Source organism: Myodes glareolus, chromosome 2, assembly GCF_982192425.1.
Source record: "Myodes glareolus chromosome 2, mMyoGla1.1, whole genome shotgun sequence".
NCBI lineage: Eukaryota > Metazoa > Chordata > Mammalia > Rodentia > Cricetidae > Myodes > Myodes glareolus.
Window position 1 is genome coordinate 63,990,438 of NC_142027.1, and position 27,777 is coordinate 64,018,214.

General features: G+C 44.6%; 1 protein-coding gene across 7 annotated transcripts in view; it reads right to left on the reverse strand.

The window, feature by feature from the left end:
- Nucleotides 1-27,777, reverse strand: part of Cd86 (CD86 molecule) — a 63,368-nt gene that overhangs the window by 33,710 nt on the left and 1,881 nt on the right. Inside the window, exon 1 of one of the 7 annotated variants that reach the window (XM_085696268.2) lies at nt 16,984-17,067. The exons of 1 other annotated variant lie outside the window; for it this stretch is intronic. Coding sequence is in view for 3 of the 6 variants with exons in the window: in XM_048454203.3 (XP_048310160.1) it covers nt 7,697-7,725 (29 nt within the window). In the remaining 3 variants the exon portion in view is untranslated. Of the gene's footprint in view, nt 1-7,469; nt 7,568-7,651; nt 8,104-16,983; nt 17,068-27,777 lie in introns of those variants that run through there. 5 more of the 7 variants (XM_048454203.3, XM_048454198.3, XM_048454200.3 and 2 more) reach the window with 5 other exon arrangements.

Genomic DNA, 27,777 nt, shown 5'->3' on the forward strand with positions numbered 1-27,777 from the left:
AGAACCTAAAAAGGAATATGGTTCACATAAGAAGAGTTACATTCTAGAAACCAGAGCGCCTGTGGCTACCATTTCCACTGACTCTGTGTGCTGGGCCCTTCACAAAGCATGATCAAGAGTGGTCAGATTGCCCTGTTGATTTTCATGGCAAGGTGAGATGGTTCATCTCTGTAAGACAGATGAAGAGCCAGTTTCAGGGGGTGAAGATATATTAAAGGTCATGTACCTAGTAACAGCAGAATTGAAATTTAAACCAATCTAAGTCTTCTGACTTTTCTTTAACACAGTGTGGCCCCTGTAAAAGAGCCAGCAAGATTCAATAGTGCATGGTTAAAAAAAAAAGATTCTGAATCTGATGGGGTAAGAGGAGGCACCACACTCCCAGAATATATCCTAAAGCCACTATGAGACCCTTGGGGAGACCCTGGGATGGGATGGGATGAGTCAAAGCCTCCATTTGTATCATGGGGTCTTGTCCTCATAGGCCACTCATTCCATAGATGTTGCTTGAGCAACCACTCGGGGCCAGGCTATGAGCACAGGAATACTGCAGGGATCCTGGGAAAAAGAAAAATGGAAGCAGAAAAGGGAGGGCATAAGAAAGGGATCTCCTCAGTTCTGAAGGAGTAAATTAGATCTAGTTGAGGCAGAAGACAGGAGATGAGGTGACACTAAGAACCACATCTCTCTGAAAGAGGAAATTCTTAAAAATTTCCCTGAGAGAAATTGGGAGGACGGCAATGGAAAAGTCTTCATCTCGAACATAGAGATAATTGGGGTCCCACGGAAATGCTGCTAAGTTGGCTTTTGTCTCAGCTCAGCAAGGCTGTTCATTTACAGTTTTCTGGGCAAATGTTTATGGAATATCTTCGGCATTAAAGTCCTTGTAAAAGTTTCGGGAGATGTAAAGATGTATAGGCCTGGGTTCCTCATATAACACCGAAATGGAAGGCAGAATGTCTGCAAATAAGTCAAGTTAAAAAACATGACAGGGAGTGGCAGCATTCAGCTCCCCCCAGAGTATACAGCGTTCTTGCTCCCAGCTAAACAGCAAGTGCCACCACTGGAGGAAGGACCAAGTCTGACAGCTTGAGCATACTAGGGCCTGGCCACTGCTCTATGCACATGTCTGTCTATGGCTGGACAAGCCAACTGCTGAGCCGGTCCATCTGCTGCCTGATGGACAGAGATCCTGAGGATGTCTATTGCTGGAGCCTCTGTCTGCCTAGCATGACATAATATACTGAGTGCTTCAGAGAGTCCCCAAAGCCGGAGCCACATGCTTACCGCAGCTAGCATTATCTTTGAGGCTTTGGGAGGAACAGGGTGGGGTTATTTCCTTTGATAGAAAGCTTCTGAACCATAGAGAATGGACATTGCTGGGAGTCGTGTGCTTTCGTCCTGACCAAGGCCCTGACACAGTGACATGTTTGGGAGCGGTATGGAGTCACCGCCATCAAGATCTGGGTGGTGTGGCATCACTCATGTGTTTCAACAAATATTCATTGAGTCACACGGTGCTCAGTGCTGAGAGCAGAGCGGTGAGCAAAGTTAGAAATGGCTTTCCTTCGTGCAGTTTGGTGAAGAAGCAAGATGCTTGTCAATTAAACATAAATAAACGCAAATTTTTTTACTCTGAAAAGTACAACAGAAGAGAGGTTTCTGATGCTTGAAAAACTTTCCACAAAACTCGTCCACACTGAGATTTGAAGGACACCTGTCTTCTGGTGTCCTCTCCCGAAGATATGGTGTTCAATCACTTCTCCTGACTCTCAGGCTGGCCCGTAGAATGCAATATTTTTTTTTTTAAAAAAAAAATGTTCCCAGGCTTCTAAATCTAGGTCAGGAAAAGCCTTGAAACTCCTACATGTCCCTTTTAGAATGTATTTTCTAAGGATCTGAGCCCATCATGTAAAATGGTCCATTATCTGGACACCGCAGTGGCAGGGAGCCCATGTGTAAGTTTGGGTCAACAGTTTTAGCAGAGTGCAGCCTTCCAATTGTATCTGCCAAGCTACCAGGTATATGAATAAAATGTCTTCTGCTTACTTCTGTCAGATGAGTGGAGGATGGGAGACCCCCATCCCCACCCCCAGACCTAATTCCTGACCCACATAAGTATGTGAGTAAAATAGTCACTGTTGTCTGCCGTGCCTCTGGGGAAAGTTCGTAAGGTTCTTGTAAAGAAAACAGATCCAGAGGTGCTAACCAGGGGAAAAGTTGGGAGGCGTGGGAAGCGGGAAAGGATTCTGAACAAAAGCAACATCACTTATAATGACACTGAGGCAATGAGAACCTGGAGAAAAGACAAGAGAAGCCGGGAGGTGGTAGCACGTGTCTTTAATCCCAGCACTCAGGAGGCAGAGGCAGGTGGATGTCTGTGAGTTCGGGGCCAGCCTGGTCTACAGAACCAGTTCCAGGACAGCTCCAAAGCTACAGAGAAACCTTGTTTCAAAAAACAAAAACAGCAACAAATAACAAGGAGAAAAGTTTATAGAATGTCAGTGTGGTTGAAGCATAGGCAGGTGGGAGACAAGGCTCAAGAGTCCAGCATGGGGTCTTGTAGGTTGTAGTGGCCAATGGGAGCTGGCAGTGGTGGATTACCTTGACCTCAATCCTGCCCCAACTTGAGGTGCCATGCTTTGTGCAAGCCCATGGGAGGCCTGCCCTTTTCTGAATGGAGATGGAGGAGGAGGGATAGGGAGGAGAATAGATGGGAAAGGGGAGGGGGCGGGAGGAGAGGAGGGAGGGAAACTGGTTGGTGTTAAAATAAATGAAAAGAAGTTATTTAAATAAAATTAAAAAGTAAAAAGTTCAGCATGGGCCAGAAAACAGTTGCTTCACAGGTCAGTTAGAGATCTGTCCTTTATTCTGACAGATATGTCCACCCCTAAAGAAATTATAACAGAGTGACATAAACAAAATTCTACATCAAAAAAGTTTTTTTTGTATAATAAATGGATGATAGAGGAGTCAGAGAGATGCATGAAGCCTACTAAGTTGGCCACTGCAATTATTTAAGTGAAAATGAAAGCAATTTGGTCTTGGGTGGTTTAAAAAAGAGGAGAGAGAGAGAGAGAGAGAGAGAGAGAGAGAGAGAGAGAGAGAGAGACGTGGATAGATCAAGGACTACAGTAAATTGAATATTGATGGATTAGGGTGGGAGATGAGAAAGGATTAGTTGATTCGTTCACTCACTCACTCACTCACTCAACAGTTAACTCATTCATAACCAGCCCATGTCTCTCTGAACGTCCTACTTTGCTTCTTATTGCTGTGACAGAAAAAGCAACTTGGAGAGGAAAGGGTTTATTTGGTGTGCATGTCACAATTGCACCTCGGGGAGGGAAGTAGGCGCAGAAACAGGAACCCAGAGGCAAAGCCTGAAGGAGAGGCATGGGAGGGCACAGATTCCTGCTTGCTCCTCATACTGACACACTTCCCAGCGCAGGCTCCCACAGTTGGCCGGGCTCCCATGTCAATCATAAATCAACAAACTCCCTGCAGGTCAATTTGATGGACTCGTTTTCTCAACCGAGGATGTCCTTATGTCAAGTTGACAAAACACTAACAGCACTCTGGGCACTACAGGACTGGCTCTCTCTCTCTCTCTCTCTCTCTCTCTGTCTCTCTGTCTCTCTCTCTTTCTCTTTCTTTCTCTCTCATTTAGTTTTATTTCCACATATTTACTAAAAGTGAGGATAAAAGCAATTGAAATCATGACTCTTTTGAAATATGCAAATGACACAAAATTAACCAAAATTTCAGCAACTGAATGTTTATGAAATCCAAGAAGAGAGACCAGAATGCAATGAGCTGTCAGAGTCAGCATAAAGACCAGAGTTAGCATAAAGACCTAAACCAGGGTTTTAAGATATAGCTGTGTAAGTAGAACAGCAGTCACTAGAGAAATACCACATGCAAACAAACTATGCAATATCAGCGCGGTAGAATACATAGATCAGCACTAATTAGGTCCTTTTCATTGGAGGGGAGAGGGCGATGGCGGTGGCGCGCAGGGCCTCAGGCATACTTGTCAAGTGTCCCACCACTGAACCACACCCTGAACCAAATGAATTCTGTCTTAACTAGCATCAGAGCGATGTCATCTGCGATAATCAGACCACATCGCTGTGGCATCTTGTGCAGCGAGGTCAGGGCTGCGCTTGAGTGACACCGACAGAGTCGAGCTTACCAAGTGAAAGGGCAGGCGATTCACCAGGGGATAGTGCCCTGACGCCAAATGAGGAACAAGTCAAAGACCTGGTTAGTGAACCTGAAGAAGAAAAGGCGGCAGGTCTGTGACAGCCAAGGGCCAGCAGTGAGGGGCCTCCAGCAGGAAGGCAGGTACTGACAGCTCTTGAAGGACAAGCAGTTCCAACAGCTAGAAGGTACATGGAGCCAGATTTCAGCGCCAGGGGATGAGGACATTTTAACAGCCACAACCAGAGTCAGGACTTTCTTTTGAGGCCTGTGCGTTCTATCACCAAAGCAGCTCAAGCTAATGACACAGAAGAGACTTCAAGGGGATTCTTGAATTGCTGTGTGCTTGAGCTCTGTAGCTTTAAAATCCACAGCCAAGATGTTCATCATATCTCCAGGAAAAAGAAAACAGAAGATGACTCCTGGCATCCCATCTCCCTGGATCCCACCCAAGTCTTTTCCTTTCATTTGAACATAGTGGGCAGGAGAGTGCCCTCTGAGGATGTCCCTAACTAGAGAGAGACCACAGTTAACTACCAGTGACTCCAAGGAGACCTGGGAGAGAGCAAGCACTCCCCCTAAGGCCCAGAAAAGAAGGGAGAGAGTGGGTACTAGACCTGAATCTGGAGAGTTGGTTCTGCCTTGGTCTCAGAGCCAGGCAAAGAAGTGACTTCTGGAGCCAATTTCTGTTACCATAGATGAAACCCTAACTAATGTTGCAGCTGACCCCTCATTCTGACACTTATGCAGGTTGTAGACTGAGCCACGGCATTGTTCACATTCCTCCTTTATCATCAACAACTGTTAATTTTCAAGAACTTGACGGGGTTGCCACCTGCTATGTCTTTGAAGGGCTTGGCCAGCTTCCACTAACTCTTTCCAAGACATTGTATGGAGCAGTCCTCACACCAGACAGCCTACACATCTGCTTAATGTAAATCAAAGAACCATTGTCAACTGTCAGCAAGCTACTCTTACATGCTGATGGCTTCACCTGGCTAAATACCACACCTGCAGTCTTGATGCACACAAGCACCTGAGTTCAATGTATTTTTATTTGCATAATATTCTTTGAGATTTTTTTCTCCTCAAATTGCTGTTTCTGCAGTGCTTTCCTTTTTCCTTTTTTTTTTCTTTTAGCTGTTCCTTTCTTCACCCATTCAGAAGCAGAGTATGTCTGCCCACTAAGAACGTTATCAGATTCACAAACAACAAAAAGATGCTTTGACTCACCTCTGATATAGTTAAACTACTAAAATGTAGGTTGCTTCCCCCTCCCTTGCTCAGAAGGCGCACAACAATATCATTTAGTTTTTGCTGTCCCTCCAACAGTAAGTTTTGGTATAAGACAGATGCGTAGGTCTCTTAGCTGTATCTATACTCAGGCTTCTCTGAGACAGGGATTATCCCCCTTTCAAAGTATTAATGGATTGTCAAAGCCAGTGTTCCCTTTCTATCAAAAAGTGCCAAGGGGAACTCATGCCACAGTTACCTCCCTAGGTCTCTTCCCAGCCACTTTGCCTGCCAGGAATAAGAGCCACAAGACCCAACCTACGCAACTGCCCATCCTAGCGCCCCGGGGAGCCCCTTTCTCTTTGTCTTGGAATGAAAACCACGGTCAAATAGAAAAACCAATGTTGTCAGGGCACAATCTATGGGACAGCCCCTCTCCCCATGCTATGCACCATGATATTCCAGTGCACTCCAGTTCTTGGGATTCCCTATTACTCATTCCTTAGAGGAAGGCAGTTTCTGAAAGCCCCCATACAAGGCAAGCACCATGTGGAAGAGAAAAAGAGAATCTGCTTTTAGCTACCAGGAATTAAGTTCAAGCTAATTTATCTAATTGGGACATGGAAGTCAGAAGGGAATTGCATGGTTTGGCAGACAAGGAATGGAAGGGCACTTAGCATGGTTCAGGGTTCCGGACCTTGGCAGGAGATACGATGTCCAGGAAGCACACTTCACCTCCCGCTACTCTTGTTCAAGATGGCGTCTATTTCCCAGCCTGATTCTAAGAGCACCTACCATATCATTCAGAAAGAACCTTTCCACAGGAGAGCAGAGAGGAGGCCAAGGGTCCAGTAAAAGGTGGTGTGTCTGAGCTGTGGTCCTATGCTTCCTCCCTCTGTCTCTAATGTTATATCTGCCTGGCTCGGAAAGGTGGGTGGCCAACACTAGCCGTGTTCTGGAAGACTTCCCAGGAATTCCCCCCTCTCCTGCTGGCCTGTGTCAGGTATGTTTCCATGGTGAGTTCTCAGCTGCAATCCCCTCTGCAATCTCAGAGACTCCCCGCCCCCGATTCCCACTTCCACCTCATTTTGAATCATGGCCTCTGAACTTTTGATTTTTCTCCTGAAGAAGCCGGTATGTTTCAGTAGCCTGGCTTTCATGATTGTTCCCTCTCCCCATCCACAGCAGATCCATAAAATCATATTCTCTTCGCCACCCAGGGATGATAAAATACCCAAAGCACTAGACATGGCTTCAGCTAGCAGACACAGAACCATTTCTTTGTCACCTAATGGTGGTGTCCCTGTGATTAATATCACCTTCCTGCCAGACGCTTTAGCAGTACAACTCCCTCTGGTACTCGCCATAACTAGGACATATTATGAAGCCAGTGAGCATATGTCAAATGCATAAATGAACTGATATTCAAAACAGATTTCATTTAAGTCTCTATGGATCACATCCACAGTGTGTACAGCAGCAGACCTGATACAGAACCACCTCCCGAGCATGGACTGATACTCATTTTAGTCCTGAGATGAGAGTTTGATCTAAGAAGACCGGGCTGACTCCTTAATCATTATAGCCTGAGGAGTGGGAAGTTCCCTTAGCCCAAAGCTGTCTTTCACCTGTCTCTCCAGCTTACACTGCTATTAATGGAAGCAATATTTTAAGCCTATTTGCAAATAAATGCAAATGTGTACACAGCGTGAGGAACACATCAAACCGCTGTCTGGACCCCTTTTCGACCGAAGAAGAGTAGCTTTTTTTTTTTGCTTCCAAATGAGCTAATGGTCTCTAATGCTGAGATGAGGCAGCTGGATGGGAAGGAAGAAGGGAAAGGATTTCTGGGCCTGTCAGAGTAGCAGAGGCCACTGCAGAGAGACTGTGGGAATTTCCTCCCTCCTCATTGCCCCGGTATAGGATCTCCGGCAGTGCCAGTGCCCACCGAAATCTTTCTCCACAGCAGAGCAGCTGGGAACCCCCAGCACCCCCAAACCAAGAGCAGCTGCCAGCTATTCGGTAAGTGGTACCTTCAATTTTCTGCTTGTCCTGCCTCTTGGCTCATGCCAGCAGATAACTGGATGAAGGAGACTCATTTCTGTAACGGCCCCCATCTGATGTGGACCATCCGAAACTCAAGCCTGATTGCCTAAGGTTGAAGCACATACCCTCTCCCCTCTCTCACCCATCTCCTCTCCAGCTGACTGCCCACCTCTGCACATCTGCCCCAGCTGTAGCTTCTGTCTCCCGTGCTCACCAGGCTGCACATGTCTTGAGGACATACATGTCACCAGTGCCTCTCCACCGCGGCTCTCAACGACCACACACACAAGCACAGTAGCATGCCCGAGGACTACAGGAGCTTGAAAAAAAAGTAGAAGCTTAAAAGAAAAAAAAAAAGTAGAAGAAAAAAAAGTACTCTTTTTTTTCGATTAGGAAAAAAAAAAAGTAAAAGGAGCCTTGTCAGCTCCCCACGCCGCCAGGACTCCGTGTGCGGAGAGAAATAAGCTGAGAACTAAGGACAAGCTCAGGTACAGAAAAGGGAAGTGACTAGAGAGACCGGCACCACAGACAGGGGCTGTGTCCGTGCTTGGTTCCAGATAACTTCTGCTGGCAGGTGGGCATTTCCACTGACGAGAATGACTACAAGCATGCCCTTGGAGAGCCAGCAAGTGTAAAGCCCTGAGGAAAACCCCAAAGACAGCCCCTTTCACAAACACAACAGACACCTCCCTGATGCGCCGAGAGTCCCAGGAGTAAAATCTGTGAAGCCCGCGGCTGACAACTACCGTCTGGGCAGTCTCACTCCCAGCCAGAGAGCAGAGGAGCGTTTCTCGTAGGACCTCTCCACAGATCCTTCTAGAAGCCGGTTTCCACACACCACTCTCACTTCTAGATTAGTCGAATCTCATCCTGTGTGACTCTGGAACATTTCTATTACTTCAGTCCACCATGCCTGGCCCCTCCCCCTCCAAGCGCTTGGCTAGTTTTTTCAGCTATGCATTGGCTCTCTAGTCAGGGGGGTTGGATAGGACAACACTTATGTGCCTCTGAAGTGAACCTGGGACAGAGGTAGTTCCATAGAACGAGCCGCACCTGTGGCCCCCTGCAGGACTGTAGAAACAGTCAAGGTCCTTCCTTTTCTACTGGCTGAGGGACATAAATCAGGGAAGGAGTGTGGGTTGGGGTGGGTGGTCTCTCCCATCAAATCCTGGCTTGCTGCCTGAACTCCGGACAGGTCATTTGCTATCTTGGAGTCAGACTTCTGACTGCACCCCAAGAAAAATAGATTTCCTTGCTGCATGATCATAAGAAACAAGTGAGGTTTGGTGGTAAAACTTGCAGGTGACTCACCTGGCATGGAGTAGACCACAAAGTTAACTCGTTTTTATTATTACTTTCTCATTTCCGTCTGAGCCTTTCCCAGTTTTTACTTTGAACTTTCCACAGAGACCATCCTTCTGTTAATAGAGCTCCGGATGGGTCTTCCCAGACAGATCTGAAAACCCAGCTACCTTCAGTCCAGGACTGCTCACAGCCAGCTCCTGCTGGGGCCTGGCTCCTGACTCACACCAGGTCATCACTTCCCTACAGCGACTCTATATACTTATCTTAGAAACATCCTTTATTGGATGGGCTCTTCTGGGATTGGGGGGGGGGGGTGCCCTCTGGATTTTACAGTCGTAATTTCCATTGATTTGAAAAGGTCCATGTGGTTTCTTTATTGGAGCACATAAAAATTACCCACTTATTACAGTTCAGGGGAATTCTTTAATATTTCACTTAATTTTCAAGTGTTCTTCTTTTCCGTGAACTCACCAATCAAAATACAAGATGCGGGCTGGAAAGCCATCTCAGCAGTCAAGGGCACTAACTGCTCTATTGGAGGACTGGGGTCTGAACTCCGTCACTCATATTAGGCAGCTCACAAATGCCTACAACTCCATCTCCAAGGAATCTGATATTTTACAAACATGTGCATGTGCACACACACATACACAAATAAATAAAATAAATATATTTCTTTATTATAACACACACACACACACACGGTAGGCTACACTGAATACATTGTTATCAAAACTTCTTTTCTGGGGCTCAAATCCAGGACCTTGTACAGTCTAGGCGAGCACTTGTCCACTGAGTTACATCACCAGCTCCATCTAAATATCTTGAATATCAAACTTCTGCCATTGTAGCTGTTCATACCACTTACCATTAGGTGTGTTTTCTTTTAACTTATTATAAGAACATATATTTTCAATCTTTTTATTAATATTATTTTTTTAAGAAAGCAGTATCATTTATTAAAAAAATAAATAAATAAAAATAGCACACTACACTGGGTTTGGGAATTCCCGAGACCCAGGCTCACATCCTGGTTGTGCTGCTAATATGTGTTCTCGCCAGAGTTTTAGCCTTCCTTGCCGTTCTCACAGATGTAATGCTATGTTAAATATGCTTGCATTGAGGATTAAATGAATAGCATACACATGGCGCTCAACACGGATGCTGGCTTAGGGCGGGGTCTTATTCTCTTTTGAGAGGTTGTCCCATTGTTTCCCTCCTTTCACATCTCTTATCTATATGCTTCAGTCCTGCCAGGACCAGCTTCTTCCCGTGGGGGTGTTACAGGGAAGAGAGGGATATGCTGGGCGGTGGCAGAGGGACACGGTAACACCACAGGATCCTCTCGTTCTAAGAGGTGAGTCGCGAGGCTGTGAAGGACCTTAGAGACAGCTCCAGTCTGCCAAGTCAGGATCTTTCTACGTCACCTCTGTGGACGCGTGTCTAGCCTTTGCTTTCTCACTTGCTATCTATAACTAGAAGACGTGACACCTGTTAGGAGAGCTGGATGAAAATGTCATTGTGATAACCATCCCAACACTACTGCTCCTCAGCCCTGGCTCCATAAGTACCATGCAGATGCTTGTCCTTGTCTCACTTCGTAGACTGTATCATCTGACTGCTTTAAATTAGCTGAAAACATCCACACAATCCCCCAGTAGTTCCTCCTCTCAGCCAGTGACAGGAACTCTGGCTCAGCCACTCTCCACGGGCTATGTGGTCTTTAGGACCCCAATCACCAGCATCTTTGCACCAGTACCCTCTCCCAGAGAGAGCAGCAGACATTCTAGCAGAGTGGACCCAGCAGTGCAGAGCTAGCACAACCACTCATCAGTCAAAGCTCATGCTTATCCGAACACAGCCATGGGAGCTGCCTTAACAAGACTTTCTTTGAACGCGTTGGGCCAAGTCTCCGTCCCCTCATCCCGCTTCTTTGTGTGTCAGTGTTTAGGGCCAGCTCTCAGCCAATCAAAAGTCTTCTCTGGCTCCCATCCTTGTCATCAGTGGCAAGGGTGAAAAGGGTGGCCGAGAGATGGTGGCTAACCATGCAGAACACTGACAGAAGGCTGGGCTGGATGATCAGTTCCTGTGTTTGGCGAGGAAGAAGTTACTGGAACCGTGGGAAGCTACTTTCTGCCTGATTACTCCACCTCCTCATTCCCAGATGTTCTCAAACAAAGTCAAGGCTACAAGGAAAAGCAGTGGCAGAGAGGAACTAGAGATGGCATTAGGCAGGTACACGGACATGTCTTCCAGAGATCCTCACCCCATCATTGCCCAACAGATTGGCCTCTAGGGAGTACCTATTTGAGACCTATTCTGTGTGACAGAGCCAAAAACCCGAAAACATTTAAAACTTCCAAACAAAAATTTAGGTCCATTTTCCCATTTTAGCCATGTTTGCAAAATGGCCTGCCATGGCCTGTGATGGAAGACAGTCTAAAAGGATTATTGATGGTAGTAGAAATGGCTTCAGTACAGAACAGAGTAGTTCCCATAAACACTTATAATAGCGTTATTTATTGCGGTGTTTATTATTGTTTGTTTTTCTGAGTATCCTTGATACAGAGATGGGTGCTGAGACAAGGGGACATGAGCAATTGACACCCATGGGATAGGGGATTCTTGTAAGTGGCTCTGCATTGCTACCATCTTCCTTTAAACTGCAAGGGAAAGAGAAGACAAGGGAAAGGTGTGCGGGCTGGAGGGGCAGTGATCACCCTAGTACATGGGCCATAGGGGCAGTGAGCACACAAATACCCATCCCTTTGCGCTCCTATGGTGATGACTTCCTGAGGGGTGGGTGACTCATACCTAGAGAGGCAATAGCTTCAGCTCAGAGTTGTAGTCTCAGCAGATACCATCACCCTCAGCATGGAGAGGGTGGGGAGCTGCCAGACTCATCAGACCACTGTGGGCTCTGCTAGCACAGGTTCTCACATCCCCATAGCAACTAGCACAAACTAGGAGGCAAGGCTCTTCATCAGAAACCAAGTAAACTTCTCGAAATTTGCCTGGTTTGAGAAAAAAAAGAAAGAAAGAAAAGAAAAGAAAAGAAAGGAAAGGAAAGGAAAGGAAAGGAAAGGAAAAGAAAAAAAGAGAAAAGAATCCCTGGAGTAAACAGTAGAGTGGAATCTGCTGCCCAAGGGACAAAGTGCTGGTTCAGAGGTGGATTTATACAGAATTAAAAAAAAAACAAGGAACTGGGCTTCTATACTTTGGAGACAGGAGGATACTAACTTCAAGGCCTGTCTGGGCTACAAAGGGAGTTCAAGACCAGCATGGGCAACTAGCTTAGTGAGACTGTCTCTAACCAAAGAGTGAAAAGAGAGTAAGTAAAGCTGAGGGTGTAGTGTAGTGACGAAGTGCTTTCCCAGAACGTGCAAAACCCTGGGTTCAATCCCAATAACACATGCACACACACACACACACACACACACACACACACACACACTTGCCCAGAATGTGAAAAAACCCTGGTTCAATCCCAGTAAGTAACACACACATACTGACTAAGGAAATGTCTGCTTCATGTATACTCATATTCCTGTACAGAGTTCAAATTCTATACAAAATATCACCTATGCAAGAGCAATAAAACGTGTCTGTGGACAGAATTCCTGAACTGTTCTTTTTTCCCCCAAGAATAAAAAGATTTATTCATTTTTTTATATGGTAGTGTTTTGCCTCAATGTATGTCTGTGTACCATGTGTTCAGTGCCTGCAGAAGCCAAAACACTGTGTAGAAACAATCCCCTGGGACTGGAGTTAAAGATGGTTGTGAGCCAGCATGTGGGTGCTGGAAATTGAATCCAGGACCTCTGGAAGAGCATCTGGTATTCTTAACTATTAAGCCATCTCTCTGGCCTCTTCTGAATTCTTCTCAATTGCAAATCCACGCAGCTCAGAGCTGAGTTGTTCTCTAACTCTCTTCCCTGCTACCCAAGCTAATAAAGCAGGGTAGCCATCACCATCCCTAGGACCTAACTCTGCTCGTTCAGTGAAACTCTGATGAGTCAACCTCCTATCCTCTGGGACAACATGCAAAACATTCGTAGCGGATTTTCCTTTCCCTGCTTCTGTGCCTGTGCACACGGAAGCCTTCCTACTTAAAGCACAAGCACTATTAAGAGGGAAAAGAAAACTCAAGTCTCAGATTGGGAAGAAAATATTCACCAAACGCTTATATGATGAAGAGGCTCTGAGTCAAAAGACACAAAGAATGTCTAAAATACCATGATGAGAAAACAAACAACCCGATGTCAAAATGGGCAAAAAACTCTGACACTGTATCTGGCCAAAGAAGGTATAGAGGTGGTAAATGTGCAAAGGAGGCCAGTGCCACGCCATTACAGAACTGTAAGTCAAAATGATGATGGTATAAAAGCCATAGACTACCAATTGCTTGTGACTGTGTGGCTAAACAGGGATACTCACTCGTTCCTCCCAGCAGGAACACAAATGATAGGAATGGCTGGGAAAACAGTTTAGCAAGCTCTTAAAAACTGCACACGCTTCTGTTGTAGGAGCTAACAATCACACTGAAAACACCCGCACGCGTACCTACACACAAAATTTATGGCAACATTATTTATAACTGCTTCAACACTGGGAACAACAGGACCCCAGTTTGCTTCCCAACGCTGGTGTCAGGCAGGTCACAGTTGTCTGTAACTCCAGCATCAGAGTCATGTGATGCTTCTGGTGGCACCTGCATTGATATGCACATACACACACAGTTGCACACACATAATTAAAAATTAAAATAAATCTTAAAATTAAAAAATACTTAAATAGATCACTTCCAAGAAAACATTCAAGTGATCAACATGAAAAAGAAAAAATGTCCTTCAATAGGTGAACACACAGCTTCTACATCCATGTAATGGAATGTACTTTAATGATGAAAGTAAACGAGTGACCAGGATATGAAATACACGAAGAAAACTTAAATGATTTCAACTTAAGTAAAGAAGCCAGTCTGAGCAGACTACATAGTATACAATTCCAATAACATGACATCTTGAAGAAGATAACACATAGAGACTATAAAATGAGACTGGTGGTTGCCAGAGCAGCACATACGTCATGTATGATAGCATCATAGTGGTCATGGCAGTACACATGTGCTGAAACCATGAAAAACACAAAGAGAGAAACTTAGTCTTCTAAAGTATGTACTTGGCTAATACTAATGTGTTAGCATCTGTTTACTGGTTCTAACAGATGTACCCCACTAAAGATGGCAACGGTAGGGGAAGCTGGGTGCCTGGCAGACACAGGGAGGGTGGGAATTCTCTGTACTATCTGCTCAACTAAAAAAAAAATGAATCTAAGCTGTTCTAAAAATAAAGGCTATTAATTTAAAGACATACACACACTAACCACAAACCCTGATTCCTGGCAAAGCAACTAAATTAATGATGTGACATTTTAGAGGGCTCCTACACTAGTGGGAAAGTGAATTAGCATCAACTTCACAGTCCAAAGGTTCACTTCCCCATGTCCCACGCTGGCCACCAAAATGCCATGCAGACAGCAGTGCTGAGAAAAATCTCCAATGTTGTATTTATAGCTTCTCTTTTACTAATATATGCATACTTCTGGTGCAGAAACAGATTTTTTTTTAAATGCCAATTCCTTAAGTACGTGAAAGAAAAAAATTCACTGTTTACCATAGGCCAGGTAAATTTAAGAAAAATTAAAGTTTCCAGTTTCATTTTTTTCCCCTGGAGGAGCATTCTTAGAAACAGAGTGAGTTTCTTTTCTCTTCGGGGTCTGGGAGCAGGATGCAATCTGGTTTGTACCATGAGCACGTTTTATATAGTTAAAAGCATTGAGTTTCCTTTTTTATTCTTTTCCAATATTTTTCAGCCCCAGTAGTTTGTCATACCAGTGAGTCAGTGAGGCAGGAAGGGATGCCCTTTCTTACAAGCTCCAACAGAGCCATGTTCCTCCCAGGCCTTTCTGCTTCCTTAATTGCCCTAGGGTGGCCTTTAAACACTTTCTCGCGATGCAAATTTACAGCCCTCATTCATGCATGCTAGGAAAGAGCTGAGGTCTATTAATCTTTGGGTGTAGTCTATTAGTTTCTGACATAAAACCTGGAGCCCAGAAACACAGTTCACCTGGGTGTTGGCAAGGGGGAGGCCAGAAAGGAGAGCAGCATGGGGTATTTGCGGGGCGCTTTCAAGTGTAAAGACTGTTTCTTCACACCACATAATACTTCGGGGGGGGGGGGGGAGGTCTGGATTTTGACAGCAGCCCACACGTATGTGAACCGAAGACATCATTCACTTATATTAAAGGGGATTATATGGAAAGGTTGTCGAGTGGATGAAAGTTGCCATGTGGGTGTGCACATTCTAGACAGGGTGCTGCTGAGGTAGGATTTGATGTATCTGCAGAGACTGTGAAGGAGGTCAGCTGGGGTGAACCTCACAGCAGATTGGGAGCTCATGATCCCAACACCCAGGGGCTGACAGAGGGCTACCGTCTGGTGAAGACATGGCAAAATGGACTCAGGAGCTTCTGAGAAGTGTGTGGAGACTAGACAGATCAAAGGTCAGGGAAGTGAGGCTAGGGTTGAAGGACCACGACAGGGGGAAATGAGGGGATCGCCACTCACCAGGGACACTGGAGACCAGGGTACTGTAAGAAGACATCAGAGGACCTTTCCTATCTTGCCTGCTTATTGGGCACCCAGACACCGCGTGGACAGAGCTGGCTGGGTATCAGTATTGCATAGGAACCAGGGTTAACTGCTATAGAGACATTCACAGATACACACATATGTGATTTCTCTTCATTCCTTTGTATACCAGCCATATTTTCCATTTCCCAACAATACTTGAAATTACACATGTCATTGCGCCATTAGAAAGTTCTGGCCTTGGGCTCAAAGGTTGCTAGAAAAGAAAGGTTCTCTACCCTTTGGGGACCTGTAGTTGAATGCAGGAGACCTGTTGTACCCACCCAGCAAGGCCAGGTGCTGACCATTAGGCAATTGTCAACATACTCAGCTTCAGTCAGTTCCTTCACTCTGCAGACTAAATACCATATTGAAGGCATAGAGTGGATTCTAATTAAGCTGTTCAGGTCACAACTCAAAGTTTCCCCTCATTCAAGACCTGCCTTCCTCAGGAACTATGGCCTCCCTTCACAACTAGAGGCCGTGCATAGCAAAGCAGAGAGGAGCTATGGGGCCAAGGCAGATGGAAGGATCCTTATATCACCTCCCATTTTAACAACTGTATATCCTAACTCTGCTGTTGAGTAGGGTCCACTATCCTAGGGTTTCCTGAGTTAGGGTGGCCTGGTCATTGGCAAAGAGCATAAAGCCTTTCTGTGACAAATGAAACACATACAGACCGTTTGAAAGCAATACTGAAGCCACTCTTTAGAACTCAAGATAAATACCTGATCCTACATCCACGCTCCTTCCAACCTTAGCGTTAGCTGAGAACATTAAGTGGGAACGCAGAAACCCTGGCTCTGGATGCCAGGTGCTCTGTTGGCGTATATACTCGGAGAAATTGCCGTTTCCCTGGGGCCTTCTTTGAGAAAACTCAGAATGAGGTCATATTCTAAATGTCAAACTTGCTGGAAGACATTGGTCCACGTTTTGTCTGTCTTTGCAAAGGAGGGCAGAGCATACATAGCAAAAGTAACACATTTTAGCAAATGGCAGCGCAGTGCAAATTTGAGGAAGCCAAGGATTTATGAAAGTACCTCATGCAAAATATTTGTGCAAAAGTCTAAATAAGACGTGCACGGCAAAGTAAAAGAAAATAGATCGGGCACATAGAACAGAGTCTATTAAAAAAAAAAAAAAGAAGGTTAATTTCAGGACAGGGTTGGAAGAGGACCTCTGCACAGTCAAAAGCTCACTTCAGTGTGATACCTTTACAGCCAGAAGCAATGCACGACATCGGTGAACCCTTGAAATATGCACACACACACACACACACACACACACACACACACGGATTTAGATTTCAAATTAGTAGTGTAGGATCACAGAGGTATCTGTCTGTCTGTCTATCTGTCTGTCTATCATCTATCTATCTGTCTATTTATTTAGTTTAAACTCCTTTCTACTCCCCATACCTTCTCTATCTAGAACATTCTAACAGATGATGCTACTTGGAAGAAGTTTTCTTGGTAAAACCCAACATCACCCCACCTGACACTCACTTCTGAAAAGGGCCTCACTTTCCGCCTTCTTTAGACTGAAAGCAATACGCAATGAGCCCTGCACGGAATGGCACGGTTGGGATGGGCAGAGCCGAGATGCTGAAGGACCAATATGACCACTGTGTGTCACGGACTGGAGACAAACACTGCATCTAGGTTGCACTTTCACTATGCCTGGCCTATTTGCATGCAAACAAAAGAGATTATTTTTGAAAGAGGTGTCCTCTTGTTTTTGTTTTGGTCCGTTGGGATGGCTGTGGTCAGGAAGGAGTGGGGGGTCATTTTCATACACTGGCTCGCATGCATTGTGTTGACGTCACTCTTTCCTCTCCTTTCCCCCGTTATCATCTACTTCTAATCCATTAGTGGCTAATTTTGGATTCCTCGTCACTTCTTGCTGGACTATGGCATCAGTCTCCTGGCCATGAAACTTTCCTGCTTACATGACCTTTTCCTTGTTCCTCACAAGTGAGGTCCCTCTTCTGAGCGAGACTCTCGGTGCTGTTCACTTTCTAAGCCCAAATTCACTTTTTTGGCTTCATTAATCATCCTCTACGAGGTACCTGCTGCTTATATCCTGTATTTGCTCCTTTCTGACCTCTAGGCCCTGTGAAGGCTTTTTGCCTCTGTTAATGTCGTATAAGCTGGGCCTCATGGCCGGAACCCCTTCCTTGCCCTCACAATGAAGGATATTTTATCCCTGAGTCCTTTCTGTTGACTTCACCCACTCTTTCCAGGATACCTGTGTCTTCCTCACGCTCAGACAACACTATTAATTCACCCATCACAACAGTTTCTCATTGGCTTCAATTTCTTTGTCCTGCAAGCCACAGGGTGGGGACCCTAGTCCTCTCCCATTTGGACTCCTGGTACTTGATACATAGTCACAGGTCCAGAGTGTGGCTCAATGTATCTGCTGATTGAAGGCAGGGTTCTGTCAACCAATGAGGTGGGCATCCTGCTGTTACTGTAGGCCTAGAGTTCTTTATGGCATCTTCACCATGAATGTAAACTGTTTGATAGATGAGGAAGCTGACATTCAAGGATGTTAGTCCTCTTACCAGACACAGACACAGCCTGTGACTTCAAATAGCCAGTAGGGTATGGGATCGGGTCTATTTTAACTGCTTTCACGTCATGCTACATGACTGGTGTCAGAGCGACAGAAAGATGGCAGCATACTTTTTATTTTTATTTTTTAACTGTTACATGATTGCTGAATGGCTTGACACTTTGCAAATGAGCCCCTTTATTCTGCCTACTATTCGTGCCACCTTGAGCTGGCAGCTGGATCATAAAAAATTCTTTTCTGTTGGTGGAAAAGATCTAAGCCATTAGGCAGCTGCCAGGATTTGGGGGTGACAGCCACAGAGAGTTTTCAGCTTGGGCCCTGGGCATCACAGAAACAACATGCTCCATCGCATTCCTCCCACCCTTGAGGCTTCTCCTTTCTCTCACTTTCTCCTTATCCTCCGAAAGTCTGGAGCCATTCAGCTTTCCAACAGACACAGAAACTGTAGCTCAGAGGAGTTAGCAGCCTGTGTAAAGCTCCTTCAATCCGAGGAGATATTTTCCTAAGGCCCCCTAGAATTGAATAAGACACTCCAAAAATGAGTAAGTAAGTAAATAGACCATACAGTAAGTTCATGTAAAAATACATTTACAGGCATTTATGATGGGTTTTGGATCCCCTACTCCACTCCTCTTTTCTGACCTCCATTTTCCCTGACAGTCATGAACATTTCAATCAGAGAAGCCTGGAAACGGAACCAGGAATCAGCCAGGGCCAAGCATGTTCACTGTTTTGATCTCTGCTCTCCGAACTCTCCCCTTCTTTCCAGTTCTCACCTCTTTCACTGCTTTTTCAGTCTAGTTCCTGTCCACCCCCAAGTCACTTCCTTCCATGCTTGCTTCCTTCCAGGGCAGAGATCTCAGAGGAGAGCCTGGCTGACTTCCTTGAGGAGCTGGTCTGACCGGATCCTGTCTCTGACAGACTTCCTGCCAGCTTTGCCCTGGTTAGTGGTTGTTCCTGCTCTCTACTTGAAGGTTCTAGATGTGTGTACAGAAAGTCTAAGAAAGTCATACACTCGGGTGGAAGTAGTCACGTGGGCGTGGAGCACTGGTCTCCACTGAAGGCGGACAGGCTCTACCAACTGACGGCATTCTCTGTGGGAAAAATGGCCTGTAGCTATAGACAATCTAGTCTTTCAGGGGAAAACAGAACTCAGGCTTGTGTGGGTTTTCCAGATTACAAGAAATATTGGTCATTAATTTTAATAAAGGCTTTTGTTTTATTTTGCTATTTTGATGACTGTCTGGGAACCACTTCTTGGCTATGGCCTTTGCTGTCCACTCTCTTTCTAATTTTGTTCCTGCCCCAGACTACTGGCTCTCTCCTGGCTCCTGTCCCTATTGCTTGGTCACCAGAGCACGTTTCATGCCTCTTAGTCCATGTCGGGTGTATGTGTGCCATGTACATGAGCACTTGTGTTTGTGTGTACATGTATGTGTGTGTGTGTGGAAACCTGAGGTCAAGCTTGGTGTCTTCCCCAACCATTTTCCACATTAATTTTTTAGACAAGGTCTCTTTCTGAACTTGGAAGTCACTGACCCCACTAGACTGATGAACCCTCTAGGATCCACCTGTCTTTGCTTCCCCAGCACTGGGATTACAGGTGACCACCATAACTGACTTTACATGGTCACAGGGAATAACATCCAGGTCTTATTTCTTACACAACAGGAACTTTACCCACTAAACCATTTCCTGAGCCCCGAGTTCAAATCTCTGCACATAACCATAATTTTTTGTGCTGTTAGAGGTAACCTCCCCAACACACACAGGTATAGACAGAGATACAGACAGACACAGATATACACACAGACACAGAGACATAGACACAGACACAGACAAACACACAGGCACACACAGACATAGACACAGACAGACAACAGGCATATGCAGACACACAGACATAGACACAGACACACACAGACAGACAACAGGCACATGCAGACACACAGACATAGACACAGACACACACAGACAACAGGCATATGTAGACACACAGACACAGCAAGACACACACAGACAGACACAGGTATAGACACACACACAGAGCCAGACACATAGGCACACACAGACACACAGACATAGACACAGACACACACAGAGACAGACACAATGGCACACATAGACACAGACATACACACGTACACACATGCACACACATACATGCATATACACACACCTTCATGCATACACACACACACACACACACACACACACACACACACACCAATCTTATATAACATACAGAGCTAAGGCCTAGAATCAGACTGGTTCTGATAGTTTAGTGATATTCAAGACTGAAGTTTTACCTGTGACCAATAAGAAATAACGTCTGCAGTTATGAAGATTAAATAAAACAACATGATACAGTATCAAGTAACATTATTCCTGTCAGAGAGTACGAGCTGTCAGCTCCAGTGTTCGCCCCTCGTGGAGTGGTTGTATCTTCTACACAGAATCCCTGTCTGATTCACCCTCATTTCCCCAACAGTACTGAGTAAATTAATAAGCAAACAGTCCCAGCCTCCGCCTTTCTGGCCCTGATTCACTGCAGCCTGGCCCCACTGATCTTTCTAAACCATTTCACTCATACTCCCTCATTCTCTCTCGGATCCCTGTTGCCCTGACAGAGATCAAGGGGTCAAGGTAAAACGGGTATCAGAGGACAAAGCAAGCCCTTCCAGACACTGAGTGAACCATTCTGTAAAAGTCAGGGCATCTCATCAAATGTTTATGACGTTTACCTTTCTAACTCCCGAAAAGCAAGACCAGGCTGTCCTGCCTTGTCCTTACACACTGGACAACCAAGTGGAGACTAGTTTGGAGAGGGGCGGACTGGCAGGCGTAATGCCGATTCTGCCATTCATACCTCACAGGCTCAATAGAAACCACAGACCCACACACTCACGTCGAGCATCTCAGGGTCTTTGACGGTCAGTCCTGTGTAGAAGCTCACCTTCACCGTGGGAGTACTTTACATTTAAAGCTTTCCTCCACTTTATAGGTGTGGGTGTGCTGTCTGCATGGATGTCTGCACACTGCATGTGCCTGGTGCCTGAGGTCAGCGGAGGGTTGTCTGATCTCCTGGAACTGCAATTATAGGTGGTTGTGAGCCACCCTGTGGGTGCTGGGAATCAGATCCAGGTCACCTGGGAGGGGAGCAAGTGCTCTTAATTGATGAGCCAACTCTCCAGTCTGACCACAAGACTGCTATAAACATCCTTGCACTGAGTTTAGCAGGATGATGTAAATTTACTGTGGATTTGGTAATTGCTGTCAAAGAATCCTTGTTTCACAACTGCATGGTCTAGAAGTGGACACTGAGTTGTGACATGCTTGCTGCTTCTGTATCTGCATCACGTAGTCCGTGCCATCTTCTGTTATTAAAATGTTACTTTCAGTTTCATGGTTAATTTTTGGATCCATCCATCGATTATTAAACACTATTAGCCATTTAGGTTGATTCTTGGTTTTTATTATATTAAATCATGATGCAATAGTCAGTTCTGTGCATAAATCTTTTTTGTTGCTTCTCATTATTTAATGAGCTTCCACAGAGGTGAAGTTTTCGCAAGGCATATAAGCATTTTGATAGCATATAAAATGATTACTCATCTGTCTCCACGAATTGAAGTAGAAATGTGGGTATAGCCATTTATAGGAACTAATGCTTAAAACAGCCACTGCAAGATAGAAGCAGAGAGCCAAACACAGGGCACACATCCAAAAGTCTGTAATCTCAGATATTTGAAACTCTAAGGCAGGAACGTTACAGGTTCAAGACTCGCCTGGATTACTAGTGAGTTCTGTTACAGGTTCAAGACTCGCCTGGATTACTAGTGAGTTCTGAAACTGTATAAAAGGGGCTAGTGATGTTAGCTCAGCTGCAGAGTGATTGCCAGCGCTTAGAGAGCCTCGAAGCAGATGTAAATATTAAAGTCCAAAAGGCGGAAAACAGATTTTCATAAGCAATTCTTGAAAATCTTAACAGGGGGGCTGGAGAGATGGCTCAGCAGTTAAGAGAACAAGCTGCTCTTCCAGAAAACCTGGCTTCAATTCCCAGCACCCACATGGCAACTCACAATTGTCTGTAACTCTAGTTCCTGGGGAACTGACACCTTCACACCAATGCACATAAAGTTAAATAAACTATAAAAAATTTTAAAAAATTCTTAACAGGGTCACTGATTATGGGGCAGGATTTTACTTCAATGTTTTGGGCATTCCACCTTACTAAATGAAGTTTAGAGAGCTTTGTGGTTTGGCTCAGCATATTCACCTGCATTTAGCCTTCCCTCATGTCTACAGTTAGGAGGTCAACTGTTGTACTTTCTAGTTTATAGGTAAGATTCTGTTTCCTAGACCTCCTCTTCCACCAATTTCTTCTAATGAAAGTGTCTTCTAATGGAAGTGACTTTTAGTGTGTCAAAGCCAGGGACTCAACAAAGAACAGTTCACAAAACCTATTTCAATGTCACCAATGTTACACATACTCATCTTTCTCTGTGTGACGTGCTATGCAATTCTATCACATCGGTAATGTAGGCCCATGTAATGAGTGCCATTGCCAAGAACAAGGAGCTGAAGAGATGGCTCAGTGGTTAAGGTGTGCATTGCTCTTGCAGAAAATCTGACTTAGGTTCCCAGAACCCATGTCAGGAGGTTCATAATTGCCTGTAACTCCAGTTCCAGGGACCTAACTCTACCTTTGGCCTTCTCGGGCACTCATGTCCATGTAACCAGTCACACACACACACAACTTAAAATACTACTAACAAAATATTTAATAGATACAGAATGACGCTATCCCCATGAGTATCCTGTGCTGACCTTTGATAACTGTGTATCCCAGTAGCCCCCCAGTTCTACTTTCCACATCTCCATAACCATGGCAGCTACCCATCTGGTCTCTGTCTCTGTTTGCTACAATGGCAGGTAAGTGGAAGAAGAAGCTTGTAACTTGAGGACTGGCATTTCACTTAGGGTAATTTCTTAGAGATTCATCGGAGTTTTTGGGTGTAAAAATAGCTCATCCCTTTTCATTGCTTAGCGTTATTCCATGGTGGAGCTGTGTCAGGCTTGTTTAACTCCTCACGCTAAGAGCCATTTCTTTGTCTTCTTTCTCTTTTTGAATTTGACTGTTATAAATAAAGCTGGTGTGAATGCTTGTGTGAACACAGGTCTTTGTTTCTTTGAGATAAACGGCAATTATTGCAGTCACACAGTTATAGAGTAACTATAGAGTGAGTTTGTATTTGTAAGGAACCAAAGCTATCTCCAGAGGGCCTGTGCCATTTCAACCCTCCCCAAACAGAATGGTCCTGTTTCTCTGCATGCTACCAGCACTGGTCGAGCCAGTGGCTTGTTTTGTTTTTGTTTTTTAATTTTGAACACACTAGTAGAGATGTGGTAATAATTTGCTGCAGCGTTAGCTTTCATTCAACAAGAGTTAATAATTCTGATTATCCTGCCATGTGGTGATTTGTCTTCTTTGGAGGACTCTCCTTTTACATGTGTTGCCTATTTCTAATAATATTATTTATTTTACTGTTCTGGCTGATGAATGAAAATGTGTGTTCATAGTGCTTGATTGCTATTTATTTAATTTTTGGTAAGATGAACATTGTTTTCTTTTTTTTCCTTTTCTTTTCTTTTTTTTCTTTTTCTTTTTTTTTTTTTTTGAAAATTAAGTGAGTAGCCAGGCATAGTGACACAGGTCCGGAATTCCAGCCCTAGAGAGGTAGCGGTATGAGGATCTAAGCCTAGGCTCACCTACCTAACAAACACACGAGAGGGAGAGAGACAGACAGACAGAGGCAGAGACACAGAGACACAGCAAGAGAGATATTGCCTATTGAATAATTAACTGCATTGGGTTTCTTTAGCCATTTTATAATTGCTTCTGTTTCCAATTATTCTATAAAATAAAATGCCACTCATTTAGTCTGTATTTCCTCTGGTGCTTTCAAACTCTCAGATTCTTGATAAATATTTAAGTTGGTTGAAAACTCACTGTAAGATGGGGAGGACAAACTAGGTTTACCTTCTGGCTAGTTGAGTGTTGTAGGTTTCCCCAATTTTGCCAATTTCAGGCTGTCATTTACTAACCAGCTCACATAACTACATGTTCACTCATTTCTACTTTTATTAGAACTTTACTCTCATTAAATCTAATACTTTGAACCTAAACAATACGGATCTATGATAGCCAGGTTGCTTACACTTATACAATGGTTTCCTATTAGTACAGATGCTTCCTGTTTAAAAGACTTATTTTACTGATGTGTGTGTGTGTGTGTGTATCTGCCTGTCACCAGGTGTGTGCAAGTACTTCTAAGGTAGCCAGGAAGACTGTTATATTCCTTGGAACTGTAGTTACAGGTAGCTATGAGCTGCCTGATGTGGTGACTGGGACCTGAACTCAGTTCTCCTGGAAGAGCAACAAGTACTTCTAACCCCGTAGCCACCTTTCCATCCAAAATTTGGGACTTTCTTTGAAATGGTCTTACTCACTAGGTAGACCCATTTGGCCTAGAACCCACCAGGATAGAATCAAGTGTCCAGCATCACAGAGACCCTCCTACCTCTACTGTCCAAGTGCTGGGATTAAAGACTGGGACACCACACCTGGCCACAAATTCTTTTTTGTTTGAAGCTTTCCAAGCAAATGATTTCCTACTTCTGTCTTCCAGTTCTATTGTGTTTTTTCTGTCTACTTAGTGATATAAACTATGGATGCTCCCTGAGGTTCCAGTTAAGCTTGTTCGACACCAAAATCTTTCTCCAAGAAGCCTCAGATAAGCATGTTTCTTTAAACGCGACAATACAGTTCAGAATCTGTGTTGATACACCAACCATGTGAAATGGTAGCTGTACACATTCCTTTGTTTCTGAAATCCTTTCCAAATCAGTTTTACGTTGAAAAAGAATTACCGATTTTGTCCTTTGCTTGGCTTGTAAACATAGGAATAGGGTATTTCAGATCCAGCTGAAGACTTTATATCATTTCTATGAAGATTTATTTCAAATCACGTTTATCTGTGTGTATGAGCATATGAGTACTCTGAGGCCAGAGGTATTAGACTCGTTTGGAGCTGGAATTACAGGTGGTTGGGAGCTGCCTGGCATGGGTGTTGGGAAGGTCCTCTGCGAGCATGTGCTCTTAACTGCTGAGCTATCTCTGGAGCTCCCAACCCTGTGTCAACCCTGTGCAGTGTGCTCAGGGGTCAGGTATTATTTTTGTATGAAACTCTCTAGAAGGTGTCCCTCTGGGCTGCCTCCCCATTCTAGGCTCCGTGAAGCCAGTTGTTTCTGTGAAATTGAGAGCGCTGAAAAGGCTGCCGAGAGTCTGGATACTCCTGGTCATGCTACTTCACCTTTCTATGCAATTTCACACCGAGACTACCTTCTCCTTCGCGAAATGTTTTTGTCCTCCTAGACGACCTAATCCCTTTCTAGTGTCTCACCCATGTCTCGGACACGGTTGCTCAGTTTCCCAGGCTGCACTCTGCACTCTCGCCATGTGCATTCCTTTGCTAGGGTTGTGGTAACAGAGTAGCAAAGACCAAATAAAGAAACAATACATCTTCCTCCCTCCTGCCTCTCTTCCCTTTCTCCCTCCCTCCTTTCTTTTTCCTTTTCCTTTCTTCTTCCTTTTTTCCTCTGGAAGCCAAATGTACCAGATGAAGATATCGACTGTATTGGCTCCTTCTGAGCACTGTCAGGGAGGACTCTGTTCCTGACTGCTCTTCTTGACTAGCTGACTTATTTTCTTCCCCGATGTTTATTTCTCTACCCAAATTTCCTTGCCTCATTTACAAACTTAGACTAAGACACACTGTCATGACCCAATTTTACTTTATCTCCGTAAAAAGCTCCACCTACAAATATGGTCACATTCTGAGATAGTGAAGGATTAGATTTCAACATATGGCTTGAGAGGTAGGAGAAGGGCCCTTGACACAATCATTGGAATCACCTTTTCCATTATAGCTCATGTGCATATCGGTCAAGGCAGAATTTTGGCCAGTATGCTTTGTTTCTCCAAGAACACAAACTTGCTCTTCTCTTCTCATATTTAGGCCTCCACGATATCACTTTAGACCTGGTTTACTCCAACTCTCCAGCCCCTCTTTCGTGTTCATTCTAGAGCGCTCTTCCCGGTCAAGGTTTTCCAGTTTCCATCTAGACTTCCAGACCCACTAGCCTGCTCCCTGAGAACTCACCCATATGAGAATTTTTACTACCAATTCTACTTATGCTAAGGACTCTCAATGTCTACCCTGCCCCAGATCTTCCTTGGACCGGCACTAGCATGTGTGCTATGCAGGTATCTCCATCTAGCCGCTCAAATTCCCTTGAGCAAATGAACCCCTCATAGGTCTCCTGTCTCCATTTGCTCCACACTCACTCCATGCTTTTGTCCTCCATTATTAGGGTGCTACCACACACTTGTATCTTCTCCTCCCTTTTCCAGCCTCCACACAGTTAAAAAACAAACAAACAAAACAAAAAACCAACCAACCAATAAACAAACAAAAACAAAGCCTGGCACGGTGGCACACACCTTTAATTCCAGCGCTCAGAAGGCAGAGGCAAGTCAATGTCTGTAAGTCTGAGGCCAGCCTGGTCTCCATAGTCAGTTCCAGGACAGTTAGGACTAGGTAAAGAGTCTCCAAAAACAAAACCATAATAAGAACAACAAAAGAAACAAAACCAGAACAAACAAAAGCCAAGCAAATCCTGTGGATTCCAGTGCTCACTCGTCCTTTCTGCTCTGATGCTGCCATAACTAGTTTCTGAGCCATTTCCTGTCTTCTATTAACCCTTTGCTCAGGCTTTCTCCCTGCACCATCTTTGCCCTCTGCTTCCTTTCCCAGTGTTCAGCTTCCCACTGGAACCAACCACTCAATGGAGGCTGCCACTGTCCTTGGGACCAGCTTGCTTCAGGTCAGCCCTCTAGAAATTATAGCTAGGGATTGTCTTACCAAGCTCCAAGGACACTGAACACTTCTGGGGAGGGACAACAGGACTCAGGACACCAAGCTCCCTGAATTCTAGTCCCAAGAATGTCATTATATGACTATTTAATCTTTGATACGTAATTTCCTTTCTGTTTCTTAACCATAACAGTAACAATAAAGTGATGAATAAAGGTAATTAATAAAGCAAAATTCTAAGCGCTTTATATAGAACATCACATTTAAACCTCACAACCACACACAACTTCACTGCCAGCCACACTGGAAGAAACTGAAGATTAGAATGGTTGGAGCAGTTTGTCCAAGCCCAGAGCCAGAAGACGTGTCTATGTGGGGTCTGGTATTCAAATACCCAGCAACCACCAAAACCAGAAAAGCACAATTCAAAGCAAAAGGCTGGAGCCCTAGCCGTGGACTCCCACCATTTCTGAGTGATTGCATTCACGGACACAAGAAAGTCACTGTAGTTATTGGTTTCCTTTTTAAAAAATCAGCTTTTGATTTTCTTCCTACAGGCGCGCTTCCGGGTTAAAAGTGTGGTAAACAGTAAACCCACCCATGCTTCTAGTGAATATACACACACAAGTATCGTTTACCAAAGGTCAGAGAGCACCATGCCTTCTACTTTTGCCCATAAGCTGAGCACATTAGAGATTGCTCTTTAGCAGAATTTTTTTTAAATAAATTCATGATTTCCATTATGGAGGCTTCATAAATAGTCATTTAAATTCAAATAATTGT